This window comes from Triturus cristatus, chromosome 12, assembly GCF_964204655.1.
Source record: "Triturus cristatus chromosome 12, aTriCri1.1, whole genome shotgun sequence".
In the NCBI taxonomy this organism is placed as follows: Eukaryota; Metazoa; Chordata; class Amphibia; order Caudata; family Salamandridae; genus Triturus; species Triturus cristatus.
Genome location: NC_140595.1, coordinates 488,190,583 through 488,215,595, shown reverse-complemented (window position 1 = coordinate 488,215,595; position 25,013 = coordinate 488,190,583). Strand labels below are relative to the sequence as shown.

Sequence of the window (25,013 nt, the reverse complement as noted above, 5' to 3'; positions counted from 1 at the left end):
CCAAGATCAATCTCACGGTTCTTCGGCCCCGCCTTCAGGCCCGGCCCCGAACATTTCGCAATTCGAAGATGACTGGATTCCCTTCGGCGAAACCGAAACCGTCCATCGCATCAGTTCCATCGAAACCGAAAGTGAAACTGGTTGTGATCAGCTCAAAGGCCTCGAAGCCCTCCACTCCTTCGACGCCGGCAAAGGTTATCGGCTCCGACCGCGCAAAAATGGATTTCGGTGCCGAGCTCACCGCAGCGGATACGGGTTCCGAGCCAAAGAAGAAGGACCTCAGTCCCCACAAGGCGCCTCGGCCTCTGGCACCAAAGACATCGACCCCAACCACCAAAGTCAAGGTGGCCACCCCGTCTGCGTCGACGTCGAAGACGGCGGCGCCTGCCAAGTCATCGACTCCAACGAGCGTCGATACCTCCCTTCGGATCGATGACCCCATGGCTGCAAAGAAGTCGGGTGCCGCTTCGACGCCTACCTCCAAGGTGCCGACCGGCTCCAAACAGCCATCTGCGTTCACCGTGCAACAGGTCTCGGCATCGTTGCAACGCATCAAAGAACGGGCAGCCCTCCACTCTACGTCGGGTCCCGACACGCACAAGACTTCGAAAGCACCCTCGGCGCCCACCAACATCACGTTTGGGTTGCCGCCGCCCACGGCGCCGAAACTGTTCGAGATTAGGACACGTGTCCGCCAGACACAGTCCACATCCACTGGACGAACAGATTTCGAGCCTTCACAGCCACAATTTATCGACGCCAACACTGGTAGGTTGATGCTCCGCAAGCGGAAAATCACGCCAGAGAGGGGATTGGACTCCTACAAAATTCCTCTCAAACACAAATTGCCGGCAGGGACAGAGCCAGTGCTTCATGAACACTTTCAACACTTCCATCAGGATCCCCCGTCCTTTTCTCCTACGCCTTCAGAGGCAGACGCAGTAGAGGACTATGTAGGGGATGATACCACCTACCCTGGGGATGTTGATCCTGATGATCACCTGCAAGACCCAGATCAGGCATGGGATGACCCCACAGACCAGGGTACCGCACCAGATACCCATGACACGCAGCTTTATAACATGAAGACATCTCCCACAGAGGACACTGCTGCCTTTAATGCCCTCATAGAACGGGCTGCTGCCAATCATGGAGTAGAACTCCATTCTGACACTGTCGAAGAAGACTTCTTGGTGGACACTTTCGCCTCTTCCCAAAGAAATGTCAAAACTCTGCCCATGTTAAAAGGAGTTCTCAAACCTGCAAAGGACATTTTTAAAGAAACAACCTGGGCACGGGTGCTAAACCCCAGGATTGAAAAAAAATACAAGCCTGCACCCGGAGACCCTATGTACATTAGGGGTCAGTTACCTTTGGACTCCATGGTGGTTGCTAATGCTCGCAAAAGAGCCCACTCACAAACAACAGGTGATGCTCCTCCCCCAGACAAGGAGTCCAAAGTGCTGGAGACATCTGGCAAATGGATTGCAGCGCAAGCAGCAAACATCTGGCGCATTGCCAACACACAGGCACTCCTGGCCCGTTATGATAGGTCCCACTACGACACACTAGAATCACTACTCCAACATTTGCCAGATGAATTTAAAGAGGCTGCGGAGCTCCTCATCAGAGAGGGACAACTCCTTACCAATGCATCCATCAAGTGCGCACTGGATGCAGCCGACACAGCGGCAAGGGCAATCAACACAAGCGTAATGTTGAGAAGGCATGCATGGTTAAGAATCTCAGGCTTCAAGCCGGAGATTCAGAACAATATCTTAAATCAACCGGTCAATCCAGACTATTTATTTGGCCCTGAAGTTGACACTACCCTCGAGAAGATTAAAAAAGACACTGACACTGCGAAATCAATGGGGGCTCTGCAGACGCAGCAGTTTCGTAGTGGCTCCTTTTGTCGCCCCGGGAATAGAGGAGCACCTAGAGGTCAGGGGTCACAGCAGCAGTACACTAAAGGGGGCACACAAAGTACCTATGATAAAACCAACAGAGGTGGATATCGTGGCTCCAGCACCAAGGGCAGAGGACGTAGTTACGGCAACACCAGGTCCTCCCCCAAAAACAAACAGTGACGCCCTCTCCCTTCCCCCCGACCACATAACACCTGTCGGGGGGAGACTCCAACGGTTCCTGTCAGCGTGGAAAACCATCACCACAGACAGGTGGGTCAGGGACATTATCCAGCACGGTTACTGTCTCGAATTAACGTCCACTCCACCCAACATACCGCCAAAGCACCGTCCTATGTCCGTAGAGCACTTGGCATTATTGCAGCAGGAGGTGCTAAGTATGCTGCAAAAAGGTGCAATAGAGGTTGTGCCCGTCAACCAGTAGGGGACAGGGGTGTACTCTCTGTACTTCTTAATCCCAAAAAAGGACGGGTCACTCAGACCTATACTAGACCTGAGACCCCTCAACCAATACATTCTCTCAGAGCATTTCCATATGCTCACCCTACAGCAGGTTCTCCCGCTACTCAGTCAGGGAGACTTCCTAGCCACACTGGACCTAAAAGATGCGTATTTCCACATACCCATACATCCATCACACAGGAAATATCTCAGGTTCACTATTCAGGGACATCACTATCAATTCAAAGTTCTCTCCTTCAGGGTAACAACAGCACCCAGGGTCTTTACCAAGTGCCTAGCAACAGTGGCTGCACATCTACGGAGACAACACATTCACGTCTTCCCTTACCTGGAAGACTGGCTTGTTCAGGCAAAGTCAGCCCAGCAATGTGCCAGCCACATGTCCCTCACCATTCACCTTCTTCACAATCTGGGATTCTCACTAAATTACCCAAAATCACATCTCCAACCCGCACACATACGACAGTACCTGGGCGCCACCATAAACACTCTGGCAGCCACAGCTCAGCCAAATTTAGTGAGGATCAACAGCATGCAACTGCTGATCTCAAAGTTCAAACCTCAACACTCCCTTCGAGCGCGAGTGTTTATGCATTTGATAGGCATGATGGCCTCCTGCATTTTCATAGTCCCGCACGCGAGACTACATATGCGCCCGCTTCAGGAATGCTTGGCACGTCAATGGAATCAAGCTCACGGGCAATTAAAAGACCTAGTGTTGGTGAGCGGTCGGGCATACAACTCTCTGCATTGGTGGAATCCACAAAACCTTTGCAAGGGCCGACCGTTCCAGGAGCCTGTTCCACAAATAATACTGACAGCGGACGCCTCTCTCCAGGGTTGGGGAGCTCATGTACTCACTTACACAGTGCAGGGACTATGGACAACACAACAAAAGAAGATGCACATCAACGTTCTGGAACTGATGGCAATCTTCCTAGCCATGAAGGCATTCAAAGTACACTTGTGCAACAAAGTCGTGTTGATCCGGACGGACAACATGACTGCCGTGTACTACATACAGAAGCAGGGAGGAACACACTCTCCACAGTTGTCTCATCTGGCTCGGAGCATGTGGAAGTGGGCCATTCAAAGGAACATATTCCTCATGGCGGAACACCTCCCCGGCAAGGACAACCAGATGGCGGATCTGCTCAGCAGACACAGCCACCAGATGCACGAGTGGGAGCTACATCCGCCAGTTCTCCAACGGTACTTCCAACAGTGGGGTCATCCACAGATAGACCTATTCGCCACAAACGAAAACGCAAAATGCCAAAGCTTTGCCGCCAGGTTCCCACATCCACAGTCACAAGGCAATGCGATATGGATGAACCGGTCCGGCAGATTTGCGTACGCTTTTCCCCCAGCGCCATTAATACCACTGGTGGCACGCAAACTGCGACAACACTCACTGACACTCATCCTAGTTGCTCCCACATGGGCGCGCCAACCATGGTACACCACCTTTCTAGAACTTTCCGTGGTGCCGCATCAAAGGCTGCGAATCAAACCCGCACTTTTAACGCAGAACCATGGCGAGATTCAGCACCCAGATCCGCAACAGCTGAACCTGGCAATCTGGCTCCTGAAGTCTTAGAATTTGGCTACCTAAACCTGCCACCTGACTGTATGGAGATCATCAAAGAGGCCAGGAGACCCACTACCAGAGCTTGCTATGCAGCTAAATGGAAGAGGTTTGTCATTTACTGCAACAACAATGACATTAATCCGCTGGACGCATCCATTCAAAACATCATCTGTTACCTCCTACACCTATACCGATGCAATCTGGCATACAACTCGATACGTATCCATTTAACCGCGATAGCAGCCTATCTCCAAAACAGGCAGCACCTCTCTTTATTCAGAGTGCCTGCCGTCAAAGCCTTCTTGGAGGGACTCAAACGAGTAATCCCCCCAAGACACCCACCAGCACCGGTGTGGAACCTCAATTTGGTCCTCACCAGATTAATGGGTCCACCCTTTGAACCTCTCCATTCGTGAGAGATTCAATTCCTCACCTGGAAAGTAGCCTTCCTAGTGGCAATCACTTCGTTAAGAAGAGTTAGTGAACTCCAGGCACTAACCATTCAAGAGCCATTCATACAGGTTCACGCAAACAGGGTTGTACTACGTACCAACCCCAAATTCATGCCCAAAGTGATATCACAGTTCCACATGAATCAAACTATTGAACTGCCTGTTTTCTTTCAAAATCCACAAAAATGTCGCAGAGAGAATGCTCCATACACTAGATGTAAAGAGGGCCCTCATGTACTATATAGACAGAACTAAGGACTTTAGGAAAACAAAACAACTTTTCGTTGCCTTTTCTCCACAACACAAGGGCAACTCCATTTCCAAAGCAGGTATAGCCAGATGGATCGTTAAATGTATTCAAATTTGCTATCAAAAAGCTAAACGCACATTAACGATTCCCCCACGAGCCCACTCAACACGAAAGTTAGGGGCCTCCATGGCTTTCCTAGGAAACATTCCTTTACAGGAAATATGTAGAGCAGCCACATGGTCCACTATACATACATTTACCAAACACTACTGTGTAGATGTACACTCAAAACAGCAGGCAGCTGTAGGACAGGCTGTTCTCAAAACTCTTTTTCAGACTGCTGCAGCTGGCACGGGTAGCCGCCGCTAATGGAGGTACTGCTATGTATTCTATGCACAGATATGAATTCAGCAGCCCACATGCCTCGAACTGAATATGCTACTTACCAGTATGCATCTGTTCTTGGCATGTAGGGCTGCTGACATTCATATCGCCCACCCTCCTCCCCGGCGCCTGTAGCGGCTGCAGCACTCAGAATTACTGTATAGCATGGTCATCAATTACTGTATCTACTCCATCACTGCCACAATGGCGAAAAACAATCTAAGGATGGAGAGGATGCCCATGCGCACTGTGGTCCAGGGGAGGAGTCACCTATCTTGTGATACTTCGAAGACTCTTCCAGGACAACAATGTGCAATCATCCGGACCCAACACTAGGCGGCGATCTATGCACAGATATGAATGTCAGCAGCCCTACATGCCAAGAACAGATGCATACTGGTAAGTAGCATATTCAATAAAACTCGTGGACTTGGGTGACAGGGAAAAGTATTAAAAAAAGTTAAGTTCAGGCGGGCCTTCTCTTCAATCCTTAAGTGCCATCAGAGTGGCTGATGGTTAAGCTGTAATAGCAGTAAATGATTTGTCACAGGCTGTTGAGCTGAGTGATCATAATTATTCATGGTTGTCCTCCCCTTTTCCTCCTTTTCTTTATCTTCCCATTAGACCAATAATGCTGCTAATGGGGGGGGGGGGGGGGGGGAGACCTGTGGTGGTCATAGTTGGTTCTATGGATGGGATTTTTTTCAGTGCCCTGGGTGGGGAACGGAAGGGGGTGGTGCAGATAGGTGGTAAGGGGTTTCCCTCTGAGAGACTCGTACACTTGTGGAATAAATCACTGCAGAATGGTTTCGGCTGGCACGACCAGCTGGTTTTGTCTAAAGTAGAGGAATAAATGTCAATGTTTAATAAGTACAGGGTATTTCCTGACGTTTTATCTGTACAAACTTCATTAGTAAATTATGTAAAGTTCAAACTTAAATGCAGGGGCAGTTGGTGGTTCACATAGCCTTCTGATAAGCACATCTAACGAATGTTGAAAGGACCCCATTATAGAAGTGGTGGTAGTGGCAAATGTATGGGCTTGTTGTCATATGCAGGGTCAGGGGGTTGATCTGGAGTAGATTTGAGGATCCCTTTCAAGATGAGTGCTACTTTCTTGGACAAAGAGGGCAGATGTATGGGGTGCTGGTGATTTTTGGTAACATTTATTCTACAAATATTGACTATGCAAACTGTTATGCACTAGTGAATAGAAAAGTGGTAAAATGGTCATAATGTCTTTTAATTTTTAGTGGGGACTTCAACAGAGTCCTGGATGTAGGTCTTGATTGTTTGTATCCTCCCACATACACTTATGAGGAAGGGAGCACAGGCACACCAGGAAAGGCTTTATAGTTGGTCTCAACTTTACACATTTTGTAGCAGAAACCCAAGTATTAAGAAGTTCTCATTTTACCCCCCTCTGACCCTGCAGGAGCTACACATACAACTAGACAGCTTAGTCTACTCAACATCATTGCAAGCACTAGTAGGCCAAACAGAATATTTAGAGAACACAATTTTGGACTATAATCCTTGTTGATAAAGTTAATTGGGGTTGGTTGCAGCCTGTATGTCAATGTGATCATCAAAGAGTGCATTCTTAGAAGATTCTGCCTTTTGTGATACATTAGCAGACGCCCTAGTCCAATACCTTCATGAAAATATTACTTATTTGGCCCAAGTTGAAAGGGAGGCATTTAAGGTTGTGGTGAGAGTGCCTTCTATCTGAGCAGTGGTGGGTGCCAGAATTACCATAGAAAGAGGTTTAATTGCCCCCCGATACAACATTTATCAAGCTGTAGCACTTTGGTGTACTGGATTATAAGTGGTAGGACCAAATCAAGAGTGCTCGGGAACAATCTGTGATATTCATTTAAAGACTGCAATGCCTAGACTCCTTTGCTCGTATACTATTTTGCAGCTTGCTTAAAATCAGCATCAGCGGCTTTTCAAACTGGTGCAGATACTGTGCTTTTCACACAGGGGGTTATACATTATGCATTTTATGACTACTGCTGATGTCTGTACTGGGCGATCCACTACCTGCACAATGTGACACTTACATTCATATACCCGAACTTAGAGAGTTGAGGGGCAAACTAGTCATGTTTAAGGAAAAGAGTGGCTCTCCTTGATATGGCATCTAGAGAAAATACTGGGATCAGATGCACTCCCTGTGCAGTTTTACCAAGATAATACAGATGGCTAGATACAAAGTTAGAAGAGCTGTAGTCTGCTGCGTTATGGAGCAGTGTTTACCTCCCACAGTGAGGGAAACCCTGATTGATTCTCTCCTGAGGTCTGGTAGGGACCCTATGGAGATGGCTGCAAATTGCCCCCTCTCCATATTGAACCCTCAGTCAATCAATCAGGTTTGTAAAGCGCGCTACTTACCTGTTGGGGTCTCAAGGTGCTAGGGTGGTGTGTATGCAGATCCGTTGGGGTCATCTGAAGAACCAGGTCTTGAGGTCTTTCCTGAACTGGAGCAGTGTAGGGCTTTGGTGGAGGGGGAGGTCGTTCCAGGTCTTGGCTGTGAGGTAAGAGAAGGATTTTCCACCCTCTCTGTTCCTGTAGAAGCATAGGATGGTAACCAGGGAGAGGTTGGCTGAACGGAGATTTCTCTTGGGGGTGTGGAAGGAGAGACGGTTGTTGAGGTATTGTGGACCGATGTTGTGGAGGGCCTTGAACATGTGCGTGAACATCTTGAAAGTTATCCTTCGTTTGACGGGGAGCCAGTGGATATTGCAGAGGTGTTTGGTGATATGGTTGTGCCTGGCGATGTCGAGGATTAGTCTGGCTGCAGCTTTCTGTGCGGTCTGGAGCTTGCGGAGGAGTTTCTTGTTGATTCTGGCATAGAGGGCCTTTCCATAGTCTAGTCTGCTGGTGATGAGGGCGTGTGTGACAGTTTTTCTGGATTCGGTGGGGATTCATTTGAATGTTTTACGGAGTATGTGGAGGGTGTTGAAGCAGGCTGAGGAGACAGCGTTGATCTGGCAGTTCATAGTGGGCAATGAGTCCAATATGATGCCGAGGTTGCATGCATGGCCTGTTGGGTGGGTGGGTTTCCGAAGGGCGGGGTGCAACCAGGTGTTGTCCCAAGCTGAGGGGGTGGAGCAGAGGATAAGAACTTCTTTTTCTCTGAGTTGAGTTTCAGGCAGCTGTTTCCCTGATTATAAAATGCTGGCCAGGATACTAATACCACAACGCCCCTCTAATACATTTTGATCACTGTAAGTTTTTACCTGGCTGCAACACTTTGTTGAACTTTAGACAGTAGAAAAAATACCAAGAAGTGACACTGTCACACCAGTTGGGCCGAATATACTCGTTTTTATGTCTGGATGCAGAGTCGCGGCTGAGAGATATTTATTAAGGAAAGGCCTTCTCTTTGTTAGTTCAAGTTATTTAAATTCATCGACAATATACAACAATTGAGTAAACATAATAAAACATTACAATGATGATAAACAAGCATTAAAATGCAAACATTGCAAAAAAGAACACATCAGATTTCGAAAGCAAGGTGGCGGGGTTCCATTTGATTGGGGTTTATTGGTTTTCCATATATGTTCCACATTTACCTATGCTGAGATCCATAGCACATTAGGGCTGATCACAGACCAGTTTTCATATTAGGGTACTTATGCACAGTTCCATACCAGTGGTTGACCCGATACCTACCGCTTTGATCCTGGACTGGTTGAACTATTGGAACCTATGAAATTACCCAAAGCTACATCTATAGTCAAGGAACCATATATGCTGTATATGTTCCATGTATGTTTCTTTATAAAATGAATAAACATATTTACAAAAAAAAATTAAAAATCAGGTTTCGAAAGCAAATTTAGCAGCTGATAGACATCAGTTGGTCAAAAAGTGATCAGTGAAAGATTGGTACATGTGCTAAGGAGAAAGTGCAATTTCCTACAAAATGAGCATGCATGGAAAGCAAACATTTTTTTGAACAATAACTCCTCAAGGTTTTAAAGACAAATTGTGTCGTACGGTTCCTACTAATTCAGTAAGACTGCGTTTGGGCACCATAAGCGTCAAAATATCGGGTGGACTGAGTCCACTTATACCATCAAAATATGTTGACCTTGTTATTGGCTAGCTCACAGTTTGCCATCAAAACCTCTAAACCTTGTAAGGTACCAGATGGTGTCTGTAACTTTAGAACATGACGGCTGATTTTCCCCGGTAAATCATGGAAACAGATCTACCCTTTCATTGTTAGCTCAGGCATGCCCAAAGGGAGGCACAATGAATACACAAATTGGCATTTCAAACATTTATTGAAGCAATTGGACTCTTGTGGAAAATAGGTATCCTACCATTATGAGTGGAATAAAGCAGAGCATAGTAATCACCATTACGAGAATGGTGAAAAAGATCAACAAATCAACCGGTATGCATTTACATTGATTATCTGAATGCATATAATTGTACTCCTACCTAGCACTGCCTAGCCCAGAGAGCATAAGGTTGATGCTATTCTACCCAATACTATAGAGTGGTAATTTTAATCTTTTATTCCAAGCTGATTGGAACAATGTAATCGCAGCCAACACCACCTTGGTGTTGTGGTCTGTTTTTTAAATGCTTGCTGCTTCCCATTAATGTCTTAAGTCCCAGAGAGGTCTAATCCATTTTAATCACTCCAGCCTATATGCGGGGCAGAAAAGAAATTATGCTCAAAAATGTTTCTGCTAAGAGTACAAGCAGGACATTTGTCATAGTCTGACTTTGGGTCAGACCAATTTTTTGTGAAAGATTCTAAAAGAAGAGTACCCAATTTAAGTTGTATACACAATTTCCTAAGGAACAGAGTTTGCAAATAATCTAAAAACACCTCAAATTCAAAAGAAAATTAAACATTAAAAAAGATGCAGTTAAGCTCTTGACAGAGGATGAACTCACTCTTTTGAGCTGGGCTTGGGATTAAAAGTTCTTCTTCACAATGAGAGGCGCTTTGTGCGGGATACAGATTGGGTTAAGTCAAAAAGTCTTACAGACCAAGTTGGCACGAGACTCTGTGATGTACTTCAACCATGGGATTTTTAACATGTTTTATGTAGTAGGAATATCTTGAAGTCCTGCTCTAAAGTGTGTAAGCTCTTCGATGCACCAAACTCTAACTCAGTACAAAAAAGGTTTTGGGGCTGCATGCTTGTCTATTGATCGCAGTCCTAGATCTAGTAGCAAGGGTAACATAGGGGTATGCTGTGGCAGCCTTAATCATGATCTTATAAAAGAATTCTCGAAAGGTGCAAGGTCTTCGATATTGCTGTGGCTCCAAAGTTCAGCTCCATAAATTGCCACACTGAGTGCCTGGGCTCTGTAAACCTCCAGTACGGGGGAGATTGTCATAAATATTTTTTTTTTAATTGGTTATTGCACATACCCTATGCCTTAACAAAAGCTTACTCTCTTGGATTTCGTCACCCCAAGTGTCTGACTCGGATAACGTAATACCCAGATAATAGAAATTCCTAACTCTCTCCAAAACCTTTGTTGATATGCTTAATTTGCATCAATATGGCCTTCTGGCAGTAAATACAATTGTTTGGTCTTTTGGGCGTTTATTTCTAGGCCATTTTTCCTACCGAACATGCCAAACTGCTCTATTTGAGTTGAAGGCCTTTCTGAGTTTTGGATATCAACAGAGTATTATCAGCAAAAAGTAACGCCAGAACCTTTTGGGCTGCCAACGAGGGAGAATCAGTCTCACAGTTGGATAATTATTCAAGACAGCCATTAATAAATAAGTGGAATATTGCAGAGGTTAGCACACAGCATCCTCTGTTAACCACTACCTTCTCCACGAGTTCCCCATTAGTGCCAATCCGGACTTGGGCGTAGCTATCTGAGTGTAGGCGTTTGATAATGGGTAACATTTCTAAGGGCATACCCATGTCTGCAAGGATTTCCCGTAATTTAGCCCAAGGGACCATATCAAACGCAGCCTGTGCCCGCAGGTCTACAAAGGCTACATACACACTGCCCCTTTTCAGAGTCACTGCCTTCCAAGGCCTTGTCAGTTATGCTTACTTTGTATCTAAAACCCGCTTGAAATTGACTTAAGATAGGCTATTCTGACATCCACTCATTAAGTTTTTCTAAGGCTTATTTACAAAAACTTTTTTGCAGGCTATCAACTGATTGGGCGATAATTACATTACAGGACCCTTTTTTAAAAATAGGGACAATCTCCACACCTAGCCATGATTCTGTGATTTTATCTCTTTGTAGTTACACTCTATAGCTGCCCATTTGACATTATTCATGTTATTTGTAAATACTAAATCATTTCTACCCTGGGACGGCCCGCACTTAAGTTGTTAAATGAATGGGCCATCCAGGAGGAGAATTATGGGGTCGTGATAGCTCTCATCCAGAGGTGCCACATAAAAGTCCACCAACTCTTTCTGTAGCCCCAAGCTCTCAAATAGATAGTCTGGGTGATTTCTACAGCCTCGCCTTTTAAAGTTTGATGCAGGTTTGCTGGCTGAAGGTAGACGTCCAATACAAGCTTGAAGGCCATGTGATAAAGTAATATTAATGATTTTAAGAGCAGGCTTTTAGATCAGTTTGTCACTGGGAGATTTTCTTTGTACATAATTGATTCTGGCCAGACCAGTAAAATTAAAGAATATCTACTTGCATTGCTTTCTCATTGTGTGTGGCTCATGTTCCTACCAGGGAGGTTTCTGTGATTAACATTATTTGGATTCAGGAGTGCTTACTGCTTAGGAGTGTTTCAGCGACTCACCGGAATATGTTATTATCTCTGCAGTTGACACATTGAACATTTTAATGTTCTGTCTATGTGCCATTTGTTAAGTGCAAAACATTCTTATTTGTTAAAATTACTGTTAAACTAAGCTGGAATTCACCACTATAGGAACACGGTGGTTATCTTGGCGGCAAAAGCATCCAGTTGCTAGAATGATAAAGCTGAAAGTGTACTTTAATATATTGCTAATACAACACATGGCTTAATTTTTCCACAAGTGTAAAAATCATTGCAGGTGAGGCTTGTTTTGTTTAAAAAAGTACATAGCCATGTCAGAAGATTTTAACATGTATTTTAGGTTCTGTAATTGAGATTTTCAGTCTGCACAAGGCCTTTCATTTGTTGTTTTAAGATGGTCGAGTACTCTTTTTATGTTGTGTGTGATATGATTGTATTCAAACTTAAACTAACGTAGTTCAGGATCACCAAATTCAAAGTCTAGAATATGACCTAAAGATGGTGCTAGCCACCTGAGGAGAAAAGATATGAACACCTTTGGAGTGTGGTGAAGGTACAACGGGTTTAAGAGCTCCTCTGGAATCAGTCAAGGTTGAAATTTCACAGCTGTGCTAAATCTCACCGTGGGAGCTCCTGAGTTGGGTCCAACTCTGGTTATTTGGTATATTCCAATTTTGAAGAAACCATTAAATCATTGACATTGTTAAAGTCGTGGCCCACAGCTAGAACTGGCGTTAAGCATTGCCTACCTCCCCAAAATGTTTGCATTAGTGCTGAAACCATTGTGTATTTCCATTGTTGAATCACAATTGCTTTTCTTGCTTTCTTATTGATATCCGTCTTCTAGAAAGAAAACCTATCTGATACAAGTAATTTTAAACTGCTGGCAATGTCGAGTCCAGGCAGTAAAATGCTAGGAAAAAAACGACATTTGCACCTTTTACTGAGAGTAGAAGACAATAAGATATTGGATTTAGCACAGACATGATTTGGAGCAAAGCACTCATCCATGCACAATAGCATAGGTTTGTGTCTTCGCCAGATCAGAGCGGGTAAACAAAATTCCTCCTCACTCCTGGCCCTTTGTAGATTTCATATGGCAATTTGGCAACTTTGAGGGGCAGCTCTTGTGGCCCACACTGAAATGGTGTAGAAGTCCAGACTCTTTGCTATAAGACATGCAACGTCTTTACACTGAAACTTGGGTAATTATCCGGGTGTCAGCTGAGAAGATATCTTTTAGGAACATCTGAGTTGAACAAGGCTACCTGCAGGCACCTTTTTGATTTAACTTTTTATTTGTCTGACATAGATTACATATTGTAGGTAGTGAACAATCATCCCTTCAGCATTGGTTCCTCCCCATTGCCTGCTCTCTTCTATGCTTTAAAATTATTATTCTAACTCAGATCGACTGGACGGCAAGGTAACTTGACTAAACTAGAGAATTATTGTACAAACAACAGTTGTGTTTCTTAAAATAGCAGTAAATATTTGTGTTTTTAAAAATGTATATATTGAATCAAGTGAATTTTGAGCTATTGGACGAATTTGTAGGATAACAGAGGAGCAAAACTGTTTTATTCTTATCATTAAGGCACTGTAATGTTTATTTCGACTTAACTGTTGGTAACGCGTTGTTTTTGTATTGATGTAACTTTTTTTATGGTTTTATAAACAATTATAAATAAAAAGCAGTTGTAAATGCTGTTATTTGAAATATATTTAACAAATTGTGCTGTTGTATGGGCGGAAATTATATTTTGGAGACCCATGCCTAATAAATGTGTGGAAATTTTGCGTCCAAAATTGTTTTTTTTTTTTAATGGATTAATTACATTCTTGCTACTATTTTATTTTTTGTTGAGCTTGGTGTGAACTCAAACGAACAAACGCGTGGTTTTTAAACCATTTGTTAATCATTCTTTTTCTGTTCGTGCAGAGTCGCTCAAAGCAAGAAGATCCAGAGCAGGCGAGATTGAAACAGAAAGCAAAGGAGGTAAGCAGAGTTGTGCTCATTGGACTTGACATTTCAGGGCTTTCACCTATTAATTTTTTATGCGTTGCTGCTTTGTATATCATTAATAACAGTCTGACAAAAAACTTTTTGGGTTGCATTTGTGTTTTACCTTTCATCATTACATGTAATACATACATTTCTGTATTACAACCCTAAGGAGAACTTGTTTTCCTGCGTTTTATGTCATTTCCATTTCTTTCCACAGACATATTGCTGTGGTGAAAATGGGCAAGGAAGCCTTTTTTTTGGGATAATTAATAGTTAACTTCCTTTGCGTCTGATTAAGCTCCACTTCAGTTTATTTGAAAACAATTCCTTACAAGACCTAAATTAAATTATTTTTGATTTTTTTTCTTGTTTAACAACATTGGAAATTATTTCGAGCAGTTATAAAAACGATTAAAATCCTGCAATTGATGGCTGAATAGTCAACGATTATGTGCATGCTCTTAATTAACTTAAACGCAGCTTTATTTATTTGTAGAGTGACTGTATTATTTTGCAGTACATAAATCAAATTCTGTGAAAGCGACCTTCCTTTGTATTTCCTGTATGTTAAGTTAAACAATGTGACATTTAATTTAATACTAGAGCACCTCAAGTCCAGAGCCTGGTTTCTTGTGAGATGGTTGATTACAAGAAAATACTTTGTTTATTTATTGCACGATTTTGTGTTTTACATAGAAGGCCCCACGGACGTCAGATCGTTTTTCACAGTGACAAAAACATCTACACACATTTTAACTGAAAATACATATGCAGTATGTAACAGTAAACACATACATGTATTAATAAGAGGCTTAAGTAAAATAGATTGTACAAAATTCGAAGGTGAACATGAGTCCTATACATTTGTCATATGTGCTTAAATAATAAAAGATGGGGACGGCCATGAAATAAGATACACAAAAAAAGTGTTCTCTTCCTTCATCAGTCCAATTTGAAAGTTGCATTTAAAAAGGATTGTATCACAATGTTTTAGAAAGGAAGTTGCTCCAAGCATGCACAATTCTTTTACATCGCACTCCTTTTTGCCCTGCACTGTTTTGTCATTTGGTAACGACACACTTATTTTGGCCAGTTACTACCCATATTGAACCATAGAATGTGATTTCTTGTACGGGATCCTACAGCTATCAGGAGTCAATGATAAAATTACTATCACATTCCTTTCCCATAACATCCTTGAATATCAGACCTCTCATTGCATCGGTTCCTTCTTTGATTGTGTTAGCTTGTGTGAATATTTCCGCACTTACTTTTCACCACCAAATGCAAAAGTAACCATAGGACCTATCTTTTTTAGTTTTAGAAAACTATATTTTTGTGAAATTCGAATCTAGGTGTTATGCTTAGACTACAACTACTGTCGAGGTATTTTATTAACGTTTCAGCATAAGATTCTCTGGCTCAATATTCATAAAGCTTGACCATCAAACTAGGCATCCTTTTTTTGCCTGTGATGTCCACCAAGTAAAGCTCACATCAGATCAGTATTGGTAATGTTGGAACTTTGATATTCATCGTAAAGGTGATTAGCCATGGTATGCAGGCCCCTCATAATGTTTATAGAGGGCTGACATAGTGACCCCATGCCATAGCTTTGTTTACACCTCTTGGCCCACCTTTGAGCAGTTACACACCTCGGTAGGTGATGTTCTCATGGTGAATGCGCTTCAAGGTTATGTAATGGGAACCTGAATCAGAATCCCAGCCTATGTCTATGACGCTTCAGACAAGAACGAACCTATCGCAGGTAGAAAGGAAAAAAAGCACGCTCATTGATCAGCCAGGATTCTTTTCTCCTTCCCAAGTCCTTAAGTTGGTTTGGTGTCCTCTCTGCTATGTCCAGATCTATTGCCACCTGACTCATGGGATTTCCTAGATGTAGGGCACGCCAGAAATGTGTAGCATATCTCAATCACAAATATTTTAAATATTGAAGTGATAATCAGTAATAGTCAAAATTGCAAAGTAGGCTATTTTCTTTTTTGTTTTTGATCAATTTTATTAGCATATATAGAAACAAAACATATGAAGACAGCAAAAGGGTGCACGATATATCAATGTCCATCATCAATAAATAGCAGGAGGCCCAATCGAAATACAAGGCCTTTGAATCAGCCTTCTCGAATGAGGAAAAAGAGCAGCAAAACAAGCGGGACACCAGCATAAAGTTCAACCCAGCAAATGTAACCACTTGCCCCATACCTTCTCAAACTTTTCAGGGCAACCCCGAGCTTCAAAGAGAAGTTCCTCTTGGCCCGCGCTCCAGTCCACCCCTCGGCGCCACTTACGTACAATGGGAGGTCTGGCCTGTGACCAGTCCGCCGCAATATCAAGAAACGATTGTCGGCTCGGGAACCATCCAAGCCATCAAATACCCCTACGAGGAGGCGTAAGGGATCGTGTGGGACCTGCCACCCCAGGGTGTACGTGAGTTCAGTTTCTATACCCGCCCAGAAGGAGGTGAGGTCAGGGCATAGCCAGACCATGTGGTAGAAATCGGCCGGGGCCTGGCCACAACGTGTGCATTCCGATGAGGAGCGCAGACCCGCCCTGTGTAGACGTGCGGGAGTAAGATATGCCATGTGGAGGTAGTACAGCAGAATGAGGCGTAGTTTAGAGGAGGACGTCAGAGTTTTGGGAGCCATCAAGGCGTCTGGCCAATCTGCCTCCTCCAGGGGACCCACACATCCCTCCCAGCGGGCTCGCAGCGCATCTAAGGTGGCAGAGCTGTTGTTCACTAGGGAGCGGTATATCCGCGACACTCCCCCTTTACCCAAGTTGCTCATCATGACCTGGGCCTCCAACGGACTAAATTCAGGGAGTGAGGTGCCTGGTGAAACATGTGTAGTAAGGGCGTGACGAAGTTGCAGATATTTATAAAATTGAGTAGGGTGAAGGGAGTAGCGTTGTTGCAGGTCAGAGAAGGCCCGAATGTGGTCTCCCACCCAGACGTCCCCAAGGAGTATAATCCCGATCCGATTCCACCGTTGGAACCCTCTGAGAGCTGATACGTCTCGCAGCCATGTACCATGCCACAAAGGCGTGTGTTGAGAGATTTTCGTGTCCCAGTGCGTGTAACACAAAGCAGAGCGCCAGGCTGTCAAGACCGCTCTGGTGATTGGCCGGATGGTCTGCGTAATACGGGTCCCATACAGGTAAGCTAGAATCCATGGGAAATCCATAGTTCTGAGCTCGGTCCGGTAGGCCGGATCAGACCAGCCTCCAGCAAACCAGTCATGGATGACAATGATTTGGGTGGCCAGGTAGTAGAGGTGAAGGTTGGTCACCCCATCAAAGGGAGGTATCTGACAGCAGGCCAAGGCCATACGTGGTCCCCCATTCCCCCACAGAAACTTGATAAGTACCCCGTCAAACTCACAGAACCAGCTACCCGGGAGATGGAAAGTGATGTTTTGAAGGATGTATAAGAAACGGGGGAGGATCATCATTTTAAAAAGTGCCCCTCTGCCCAGGGGGTTAAGCGGTAGGGACTGCCAACGCTTAAGGTCTGTTTTGGCTCTCATGACCAGGGGTGTGAGGTTAAGAGCCCACTCCAGTTCGGGAAGCAGGGTTATCCAGATCCCCAGATATTTAAAAGATTGCCTCCGTAGGGGGATAGTAGATTGCCAGTCACAGCAGGCTCTCGAGGGGTGGAGGGGAACCAAGGTGGACTTCGCCGGGTTATGCGTAGACCCGAGACAGTCTCAAAGCACCTGCAGACAGCGTGGGCTGGAGGTCTCGGGGTCGGCCAGGAAAATCAGAACGTCCGCGTAGAGGGCAATTTTGTCAATCTGATGGGGGTCCCAGGACCATCCTCAGATTTGGGGGTCACTGCGAATGAGGCATGCCAACGGTTCCTTCGCCGGCGCAAATTAGAGCGGCGAAAGTGGGCATCCATAACGGGTGCCTCTGCAGATGGGGAACGCTTCTGAGAAGGCGCCGTTGGTCAGGACCCTTACCGAAGGACTCGAGTACAGGACTCGGATGAGACGCCGAAAGTGGGGGCCGAAGCCCATCGTGGCCAGAAAGTCTTCCAAGTAGCCCCAGTCCACCGTATCAAAGGCCTTCTCAAAGTCTATTAGCAACAGGGCCAAGTATGGGGTGAGCAGGTGGCGATGGGCTAGGGCAAGATGGAGGCGTCGTATACAATGCCGAATGCTGTGGGCGGGCATGAAGCCACACTGGTCCGGGTGGATCAATTTATGCAGCAAGGGGTGAAGATGTGGTGCCAACGCAGTAGCAAAGATTTTTATTTCAGTATTGATGAGGGAGATCGGGCGGTAGTGCACAGCAGGAAAGGGAAGGTGGTTGAGTTTTCGGAATGACCACTATGGTGGCTACATCAGTTTCTGGGGGAAAAGAGCCTGTTTCTACCACATGTTGAAAGAGATCTACCAGATGAGGGACTAATACATCTCGATAAGTCGCATAATATTCCTGTGGAAAACAATCGGGCCCTGGCGTATTCCCAGGGTTGAGTAGGGAGATAGCGCCCTGGATCTCCTCCGGAGTAAAGGGAAGATCAAGGTCCGCCGAGTCGGTCTGGGGTAAGCGAGGGAGATGGGTTCCGGTTCGATCCAGCAGGTAGGCTAGAGAGGCCCCAGGGGGCCAGGTGGAATAGAGCTGAGAATAGTAACCCGCGAAGGCCTGGGCGATAGCCAACGAGGTACAGTGATGGGTACCAGCGGTGTCACGGATTTCTGGAATAATTCTATTGGCCTTGGGCTAGGAGACCAGATTATACCGTTTTTGTCACCGCATCCATACACCCAAGCCACAGAGGAGCGCCAGAGCATCTTGGCTGAATCCAGGGAGATCTGGCGGATCTCTTCGCGAAGCATCGCAAGTTGTCTAGCTTAGTGGGCGTCCTCTGTGTCTCCCTGCGCCTCGAGCTGAGTCAGGCGTGCGGTTTGTTCCGCCCATTTCACATGGACCAGGCCTCTGACCACTCCACGTAGGGTGGCCTTACCGGCTTCCCACAGCATGCCTGCAAAGGAAACTGAGCCTTTATTGGGCAGAAAATAGTGTTTCAGCTCCACCGCAAGCACGTCCCTGAGGTCTACGTCTTACAAAAACCACGCGTTGAACCGCCAGACCGAACACAGACCCCCGGTGGTGTGTCCTATGTGTATAGAGATAGCGGAGTGGTCCGAAATTCCCCGCGGAAGAATAGAGACACCAGAGACTAACTGGCATTCGGTGGCGTGAAGGTGGAGGTCAATACGAGAGTGGGTTTGATGGGCCGCTGAGGTGTGAGTGTATTGTTTCAGGCGGGGGTGCAAGATCCTCCACGCGTCACACAGACCGAGGGCGGATGACCAGTCTGATAGTCGTTTCGAACAGGTGAGGCGTGATGAGGAGGGATCTCCTGTGGCGTCAAGGGTCGGCTGCTTTACTGCATTAAAATCCCCCCAATTATGGTTTGGCTTTGGGGCAGGGCGGAGATTACCTCCGTAAGGTGGTGGAGGGGAGCGTGGCCGGAGGAATATATATTGAAAGGAGATTGAAGACCTGCCCCTCAAGCCTACCGTAGAGGGCCACATAACGGCCCTGTGTGTCAGTCTTCACGTGCATGGGGGTGAAGGGGAGCCCTCGCCGGGTCAGTACAGCCACCCCCTGGGAGCCCCATGTGAAACTAGAATGCCAGACCCTATCGAATCCTTATCAGGCAAGGAAAGAGCATTGGGTTCCCAGGAGGTGCGTCTCCTGGAGTAGGAGTACGTCAGGAGACTGACGTTGGGCGCTCCTGAGGAAGGCAGTGCGTTTGATGCGGTCTAGCAACCCATTGACGTTCCACGACAAGATGTGGAGGGACCTACCGTGTACGGGCATCTGGGAAACATCTGTTATGGGGAGGGAAGAGCTGGGAGAGGCCTAGGCCCTGGGTGAGATGGCACATCGCAGCCGTGAGAGAGAGATGGGGCTGGCGCAGGAAGGGATAACCCCGGTCATTGAAGAGTGCATGTATGTGCAGCGGGCTGTCATGAAAGCAAAAAAAGTCAGTGCAAACAAAGCTGTAAACAGTGACTCAAACGGAGTCAGAACGAACAGAACATGGAGGGCAGCAACCCCCCCATCCCCCTCCAACACCCCCACCCTATACTTCCAAACCCCAAGCATCTGTCACCCAATTCAAAAACAAGAAGCTACATTAAAACGGTTAGCTGGGAAAGTCGTAGCGATGGCGATGGACCCCTCCATGTAGACAGATAACTCAGTATCAGTGCTTAAATATTGCTGCCACGAGCCCCAAGAGTTTGGTGATGCTCTACTTCCATGAGGCCCCACAGTCAGATTCTGGCATCCTCTCCAGATTCTCGGAATGTGGGATTGCGAGACAGGTCTGAGTCAGAGAGGGCCGGGCGCAGCGTTGATGTTGGGTCATGTTCATGGTGCAAGTTTATGATTGAATTTGCACGGCTGTGGTCATCCAGAATCGGAGGGGCCTCAGAGGCGATCTGTGATTGGGATTCCCGGGTGATCTTGAGCGGTCCCCTCGTTGCTCCCCCTTCTTACGGGATTGGTTGTGCCTCCGTTGTTGTTTGGGAGGAAATGGGTGTGCCCGGGAGGGGCCCGACAAGGGAGGGGAAGACGTGGGTTGCGGCCGCTCCTCCGTGAGCCAGGCCCATGCTGCCTGTGGTGTATCAAAGAAGAGTGCCTTGTTCTGGAAAAAACCTCTGAGGCGGGCCGGGAAGAGGAGCCCGTAGCGCAAGCCCAGATTACGGAGATTTTGTTTGACCTCATTGTACGTGCGATGCTGGGCCAGAACGTCCTTTGTGTAGTCCGGGAAAACCATTATGGTACTGTTCTGATATTTTAGGGGACCATGAACTCGGGCTTCCCTCAGGATAGCGTCTCAGTTCCGGAAGTTGAGGATCCGAATGATAATAGGACACGGTGGGGCCCAGGGGGGGGGAGGTTGGGCTGCCAGGGAGCGATGCGCGCGTTCGATTACGAACCATTGTGAGAGAGCATCTTTGGCGAGCCACAACTTGATCCAGGTCTCCACGAAGGCATCTGTGCGTCCCTGTTCGAATTTTTCAGGAAATCCTTTGAGGTGCAGGTTGTTCTGCCGCAAGCGGTTCTCAGCATCTTTCCTTCCAGCTGTAAATGGTAAGTTTACGGGCAGTCGGTCCCGGGTCTCAAGGGGCGCAGACACATCAGGGACGTGAATCACGCCTCCGGCTGCCCGAAGTGACAGCCGATCCGGCGGGAGGGGCTCACCGCATCTGCCGGGGATAAGCACCACCAGGTCGAAGGGAGGTCGGGGGGATGGGAGGCCCGATCCGCGGACACCCTGCTGCTCGATGAGTGCGGCCGAACCCACCCCACCTCCGCGGGTTGCGGGAAAGGCAGAGAGAGTCGTGGGGACCACTGGCCAGAAGCAGAAACTAGGATATGTGGTCGAGGAGCGGACCAGGGCGGCTCCGCGGCGCCAAACAGTAAGGAGGTGTGTCCCGCCGCCCGATATATGCGGCCGATATAGGTTGGCAACAGCGGACCCACAATGCACCCCACGCCACGCGGTGCATGCTGCCGAATGCAGGTGGTGGGCATCAGCCCCGGGTGTTATCCCGGGTCGGGTTGCAGAAACAGAGGGCCCCCGGTGTGTAGGGTCAAACCTGTTGGGTCGGAGGCAGCGTTCCCCCTGGGCCCAAACCGCCGGGGAGCTGGCATCGCAGTCACTGGTGCAGCGGTGGCACAGGTATGTAGAGGCCAGGCAAGTGCGCCAGTCGGAGGGGGGCAGGTCAGGCCCGGACAGGAGACCCCTGTTGATACTCCGGTACGAGACGGGGTGTTATCAGTCGGTTGTAGCTCGGGGGGGGCCTGGGCCAGGGAACCCCAACCGGCACCCACCCAACGCCTCACAGCAGACAGCGACCGCTGGGCCTGGAGCAGAGGGCCGGGAAGCAGTGCAGGTCGCCGCGTCACGGGTCAGGGAGTCCCAGGAGCACCAGGGTCCGCAGCACGGGACACAGGACAGGCGATGCAGGAGGGGCCGGGTGGATCCCACACTCCCCAGGCCACAGGAGTTACAGGCGACGGCGCAGCGAGGGCCCGCTCTATAGGCCGAGGCGTGGGCGGCTGCAGTGTCCTCCACGAGGAGCGCCGGATCCTCCCTCTGCAGCGATCAGGGAACCGGGCCAGGCCCAAGCGGAGCAGCAGGCAGCTGGCGGCACAACCCCTGCCGCGCGATTCAGCGCCCGATATAGAGGCTGCAGGAGGCGGATTCCAGCGCCGCTCACCTCACCCAGATCGTGGATGATGGAGCACGACCAGGTAGGGGGGAGGGGTGGGCGCTAACACAGGCAGCAAAGCGTGTGGCGAAGTGAAGGGCACCGTCTCAGTGGACAGGGTGTACGCCGGTGGCACGAAGCCCCGGAGGGTCGCCAAGCTCACGACGGGGGGCGCCGATGCAGGAGACTGGATTCAGGGAAGTCGGAGCCAGGTGCCGCCATCTTGAGCTGTCAGAGATCGGCGCCCCGGCAGATTCGCCCCACAGCAGGTCGCTCGGTCTGAAAAAAATGGAGCGTAGGGAACTCCTGTCCTCCACAGATACGTTGAGGAAGCAGTCGGGGTCTTTGGGGACACTGATGGCAGCCGATTGCAACGTGGATGATCGAGGGGTCTGGAGCACTATCAAAGAGCGACCGCCATCTTGACGCGTTGGCTACGCCCCCTCAGGCTATTTTCAATTATTTATTCTTCCTTTGATGCATTTAAAATGTCTTTCTTGGGTACAGCAACAGCTTGTTTTTTAGATACTACACAATAGCCAGTGTGTGTTTTGTCCTTTAAGTAGGACTATTTCAAACTTGTAAAATGTAAACAACTATGAATGCATTAATTTTTAAACACCTTAACTATGACATATGTTCAAATGTATACAGTACATAAACATACCCTAGTGGGCAGTGATAACTCATCTTCATTTCTATGCTTATCATGCTGTGTTTCAAGAACGTTTCAACAAAGGTGATAAAGGGTAGAACTGATAGAGGGTCAGTGATATTGAAAGCAAATGTATGTCAAAGAAAGACAATTGTTCATTATTGTAATGGAAATCGGATCAAATATATGTTGGTGACGTCCTGCACAGGGCTAAGAACATTACTTGCGTTAGAGAGTCTGACATACTCTTTATTACATTTAGCAGAAATTAGAGGAGGGATCAAGTTTGGTTGTGCTTCAACTGTGTTTTAGTTTCACAAGAGTAAGAATAAGAAACTTTTAGAAGATGGAGCCACTAAATTAATTGATGCTAGGAGGTTGGTATTTATTCCCAAGATGTGATTGTTAGTTAAATACTTACTATATCAGATTAGATATTTATCAACAGTTCAGTTTGCATCCTAGTTAGTGTGGTGTATTGCGTTTGAGCACCCTTTTAATACAATTATTACACCATGTTGAGTTATGGATGTAAGATGTTGTTTATCTTTCTGATGGACATGTCTAACAGATTCCTCACCTTGTGAATATTCCACAGTCAGACTGGATCCGGAAACTTTATAAAAGTAATCCTGAGTTACCAGAAGGTGGCATTTTGCCGCTCCGCACCAATGTTCTTCTTCTCTGGAAGTGACTAGCGGAGCCATATATAAGCACCACCTGTGTACACTGAACTCCATTACTTTTTTTCCACACCTTCATTCACTGATTTGGGACTTCTCCTTGGTCTCGAAGATCTGCTTTTCATCACAAAATATCCAGTGTGCAAGGGGAAATGTCTGAGACCTACCCTCACGTAGTTGGTCTTTGGTGCCTGGTGTTGGAGCATGACTCAAGGGCCTGTGATGATTGCACAAAGAAGATTCCAAAGACCATATGGGATCGCAAGGGGTCCCCTCCACAAACTTGGTGTACACCAATCTTTGGGATGCATTAGTGGCTTGGTGCAGCATCTGCCACATGGACCCACCACAAGCCAAGTTGTCTGAAGTTTTGTTAATTTTGTCCCTGGCTCAGCAAGGACTGGTTTGGGGCACTGTTACAGGCTATTTATTTGTCATCTCTTTCGCCTTTTTTGCATTTGCTGGATAGGCCTTCTTTATTCAAATCACCTGTTGTGATGACATTTTTTTAAAGGTTTGCAACATTTGTTTCCACAAAACCCCTTGTGATGCCACAGTGTGACTTGAACTTAGTTCTCAATTTTTTGATGTGCCCTACTTTTGAGCCACTGCCGTTGTTCCTTGAGACTTTTAACTATGAAAACAGTCTTTCTCCTCACCATACCCTTGGCTAGGCATGTGAGCGAGCTGTAGGCTAAATCTGTCACCGCACCATATACAAAAGTCTTTCCAGAAAGTGATCATGCCATTTCATATCGGGCAGGATCTCACCTTTCTGAATTACTTTGCCACACCTCACCCTTATAAAGAGGAGGAAAGACTTCATTGTTTGGACCCTTAGAGGGCACTAAGGGCCAGATGAACTACGAACTGGTTGCAAAATACTGGTCCCAGTTTGCGACCAGTTTTTTTATGACCCGTGTGGTAATTAGTTAATTGACATATGTTTTAATAGGTCAGTTCGCAAATGACTAGTTTCTAGTGGATTGCAATTTCACCTACCTCATGAATATTAATGAGGTTGTTCACAAATCGTGACCCACTAAGAAATGCAGCCATCACAGGAATGGTGGCCTGCAGAAGTCAGCAGACCACTATGCTTGTGATTGGTTTTAAATAAAGCAAGTTTTTTTTTTAATGCAACCAGTTTAACTTAAAGAAAAACGGGATGTGTTAAAAGAAGAAAAAAAAAGAAAGGAAGTGGTTGTTTGATTTTTGGGAAAATTGCCAGTATACACAAGGCGGACGGGGTCCCTTGGAAACCCTTTCCCATTTGCAAATTGCTTACTAACTCTTTTGAAGAGATGATAAAAGATTAATGATTTGAGACTAGAATTTCGTCACAAAACATTGATACATACCAATCCTAACCAAGCCCCTTCAAAATTCCGAATCGTTATTGGGTCGCAAACCCAAATTGCAATTCGATAACTTGTTAATGAATCATAATTTGTGGTTTGTAAATAAGAAAGGGCATTTTTGCAACCTTAAACGGCCCGATTATGCGAACTGGGCCATTTGCTTCTGCAGAAAAATACTCTGTACATCGGGGCCGAAGTTTTGATATTAATCGTACCAAAGG

The 25,013-nt window shown here is 46.6% G+C and overlaps 1 protein-coding gene across 2 annotated transcripts in view; it reads left to right on the top strand.

Annotated features, from left to right (window-relative positions):
* LOC146776143 (transcription initiation factor TFIID subunit 4-like) overlaps positions 1-25,013 on the top strand; it is a 1,156,451-nt gene that overhangs the window by 741,718 nt on the left and 389,720 nt on the right. For both annotated transcript variants that reach the window (XM_085639557.1, XM_085639558.1), the window contains exon 13: positions 13,770-13,826. In XM_085639557.1, the coding sequence (XP_085495683.1) occupies positions 13,770-13,826 (57 nt within the window). The remainder of the gene's footprint in view (positions 1-13,769; positions 13,827-25,013) is intronic.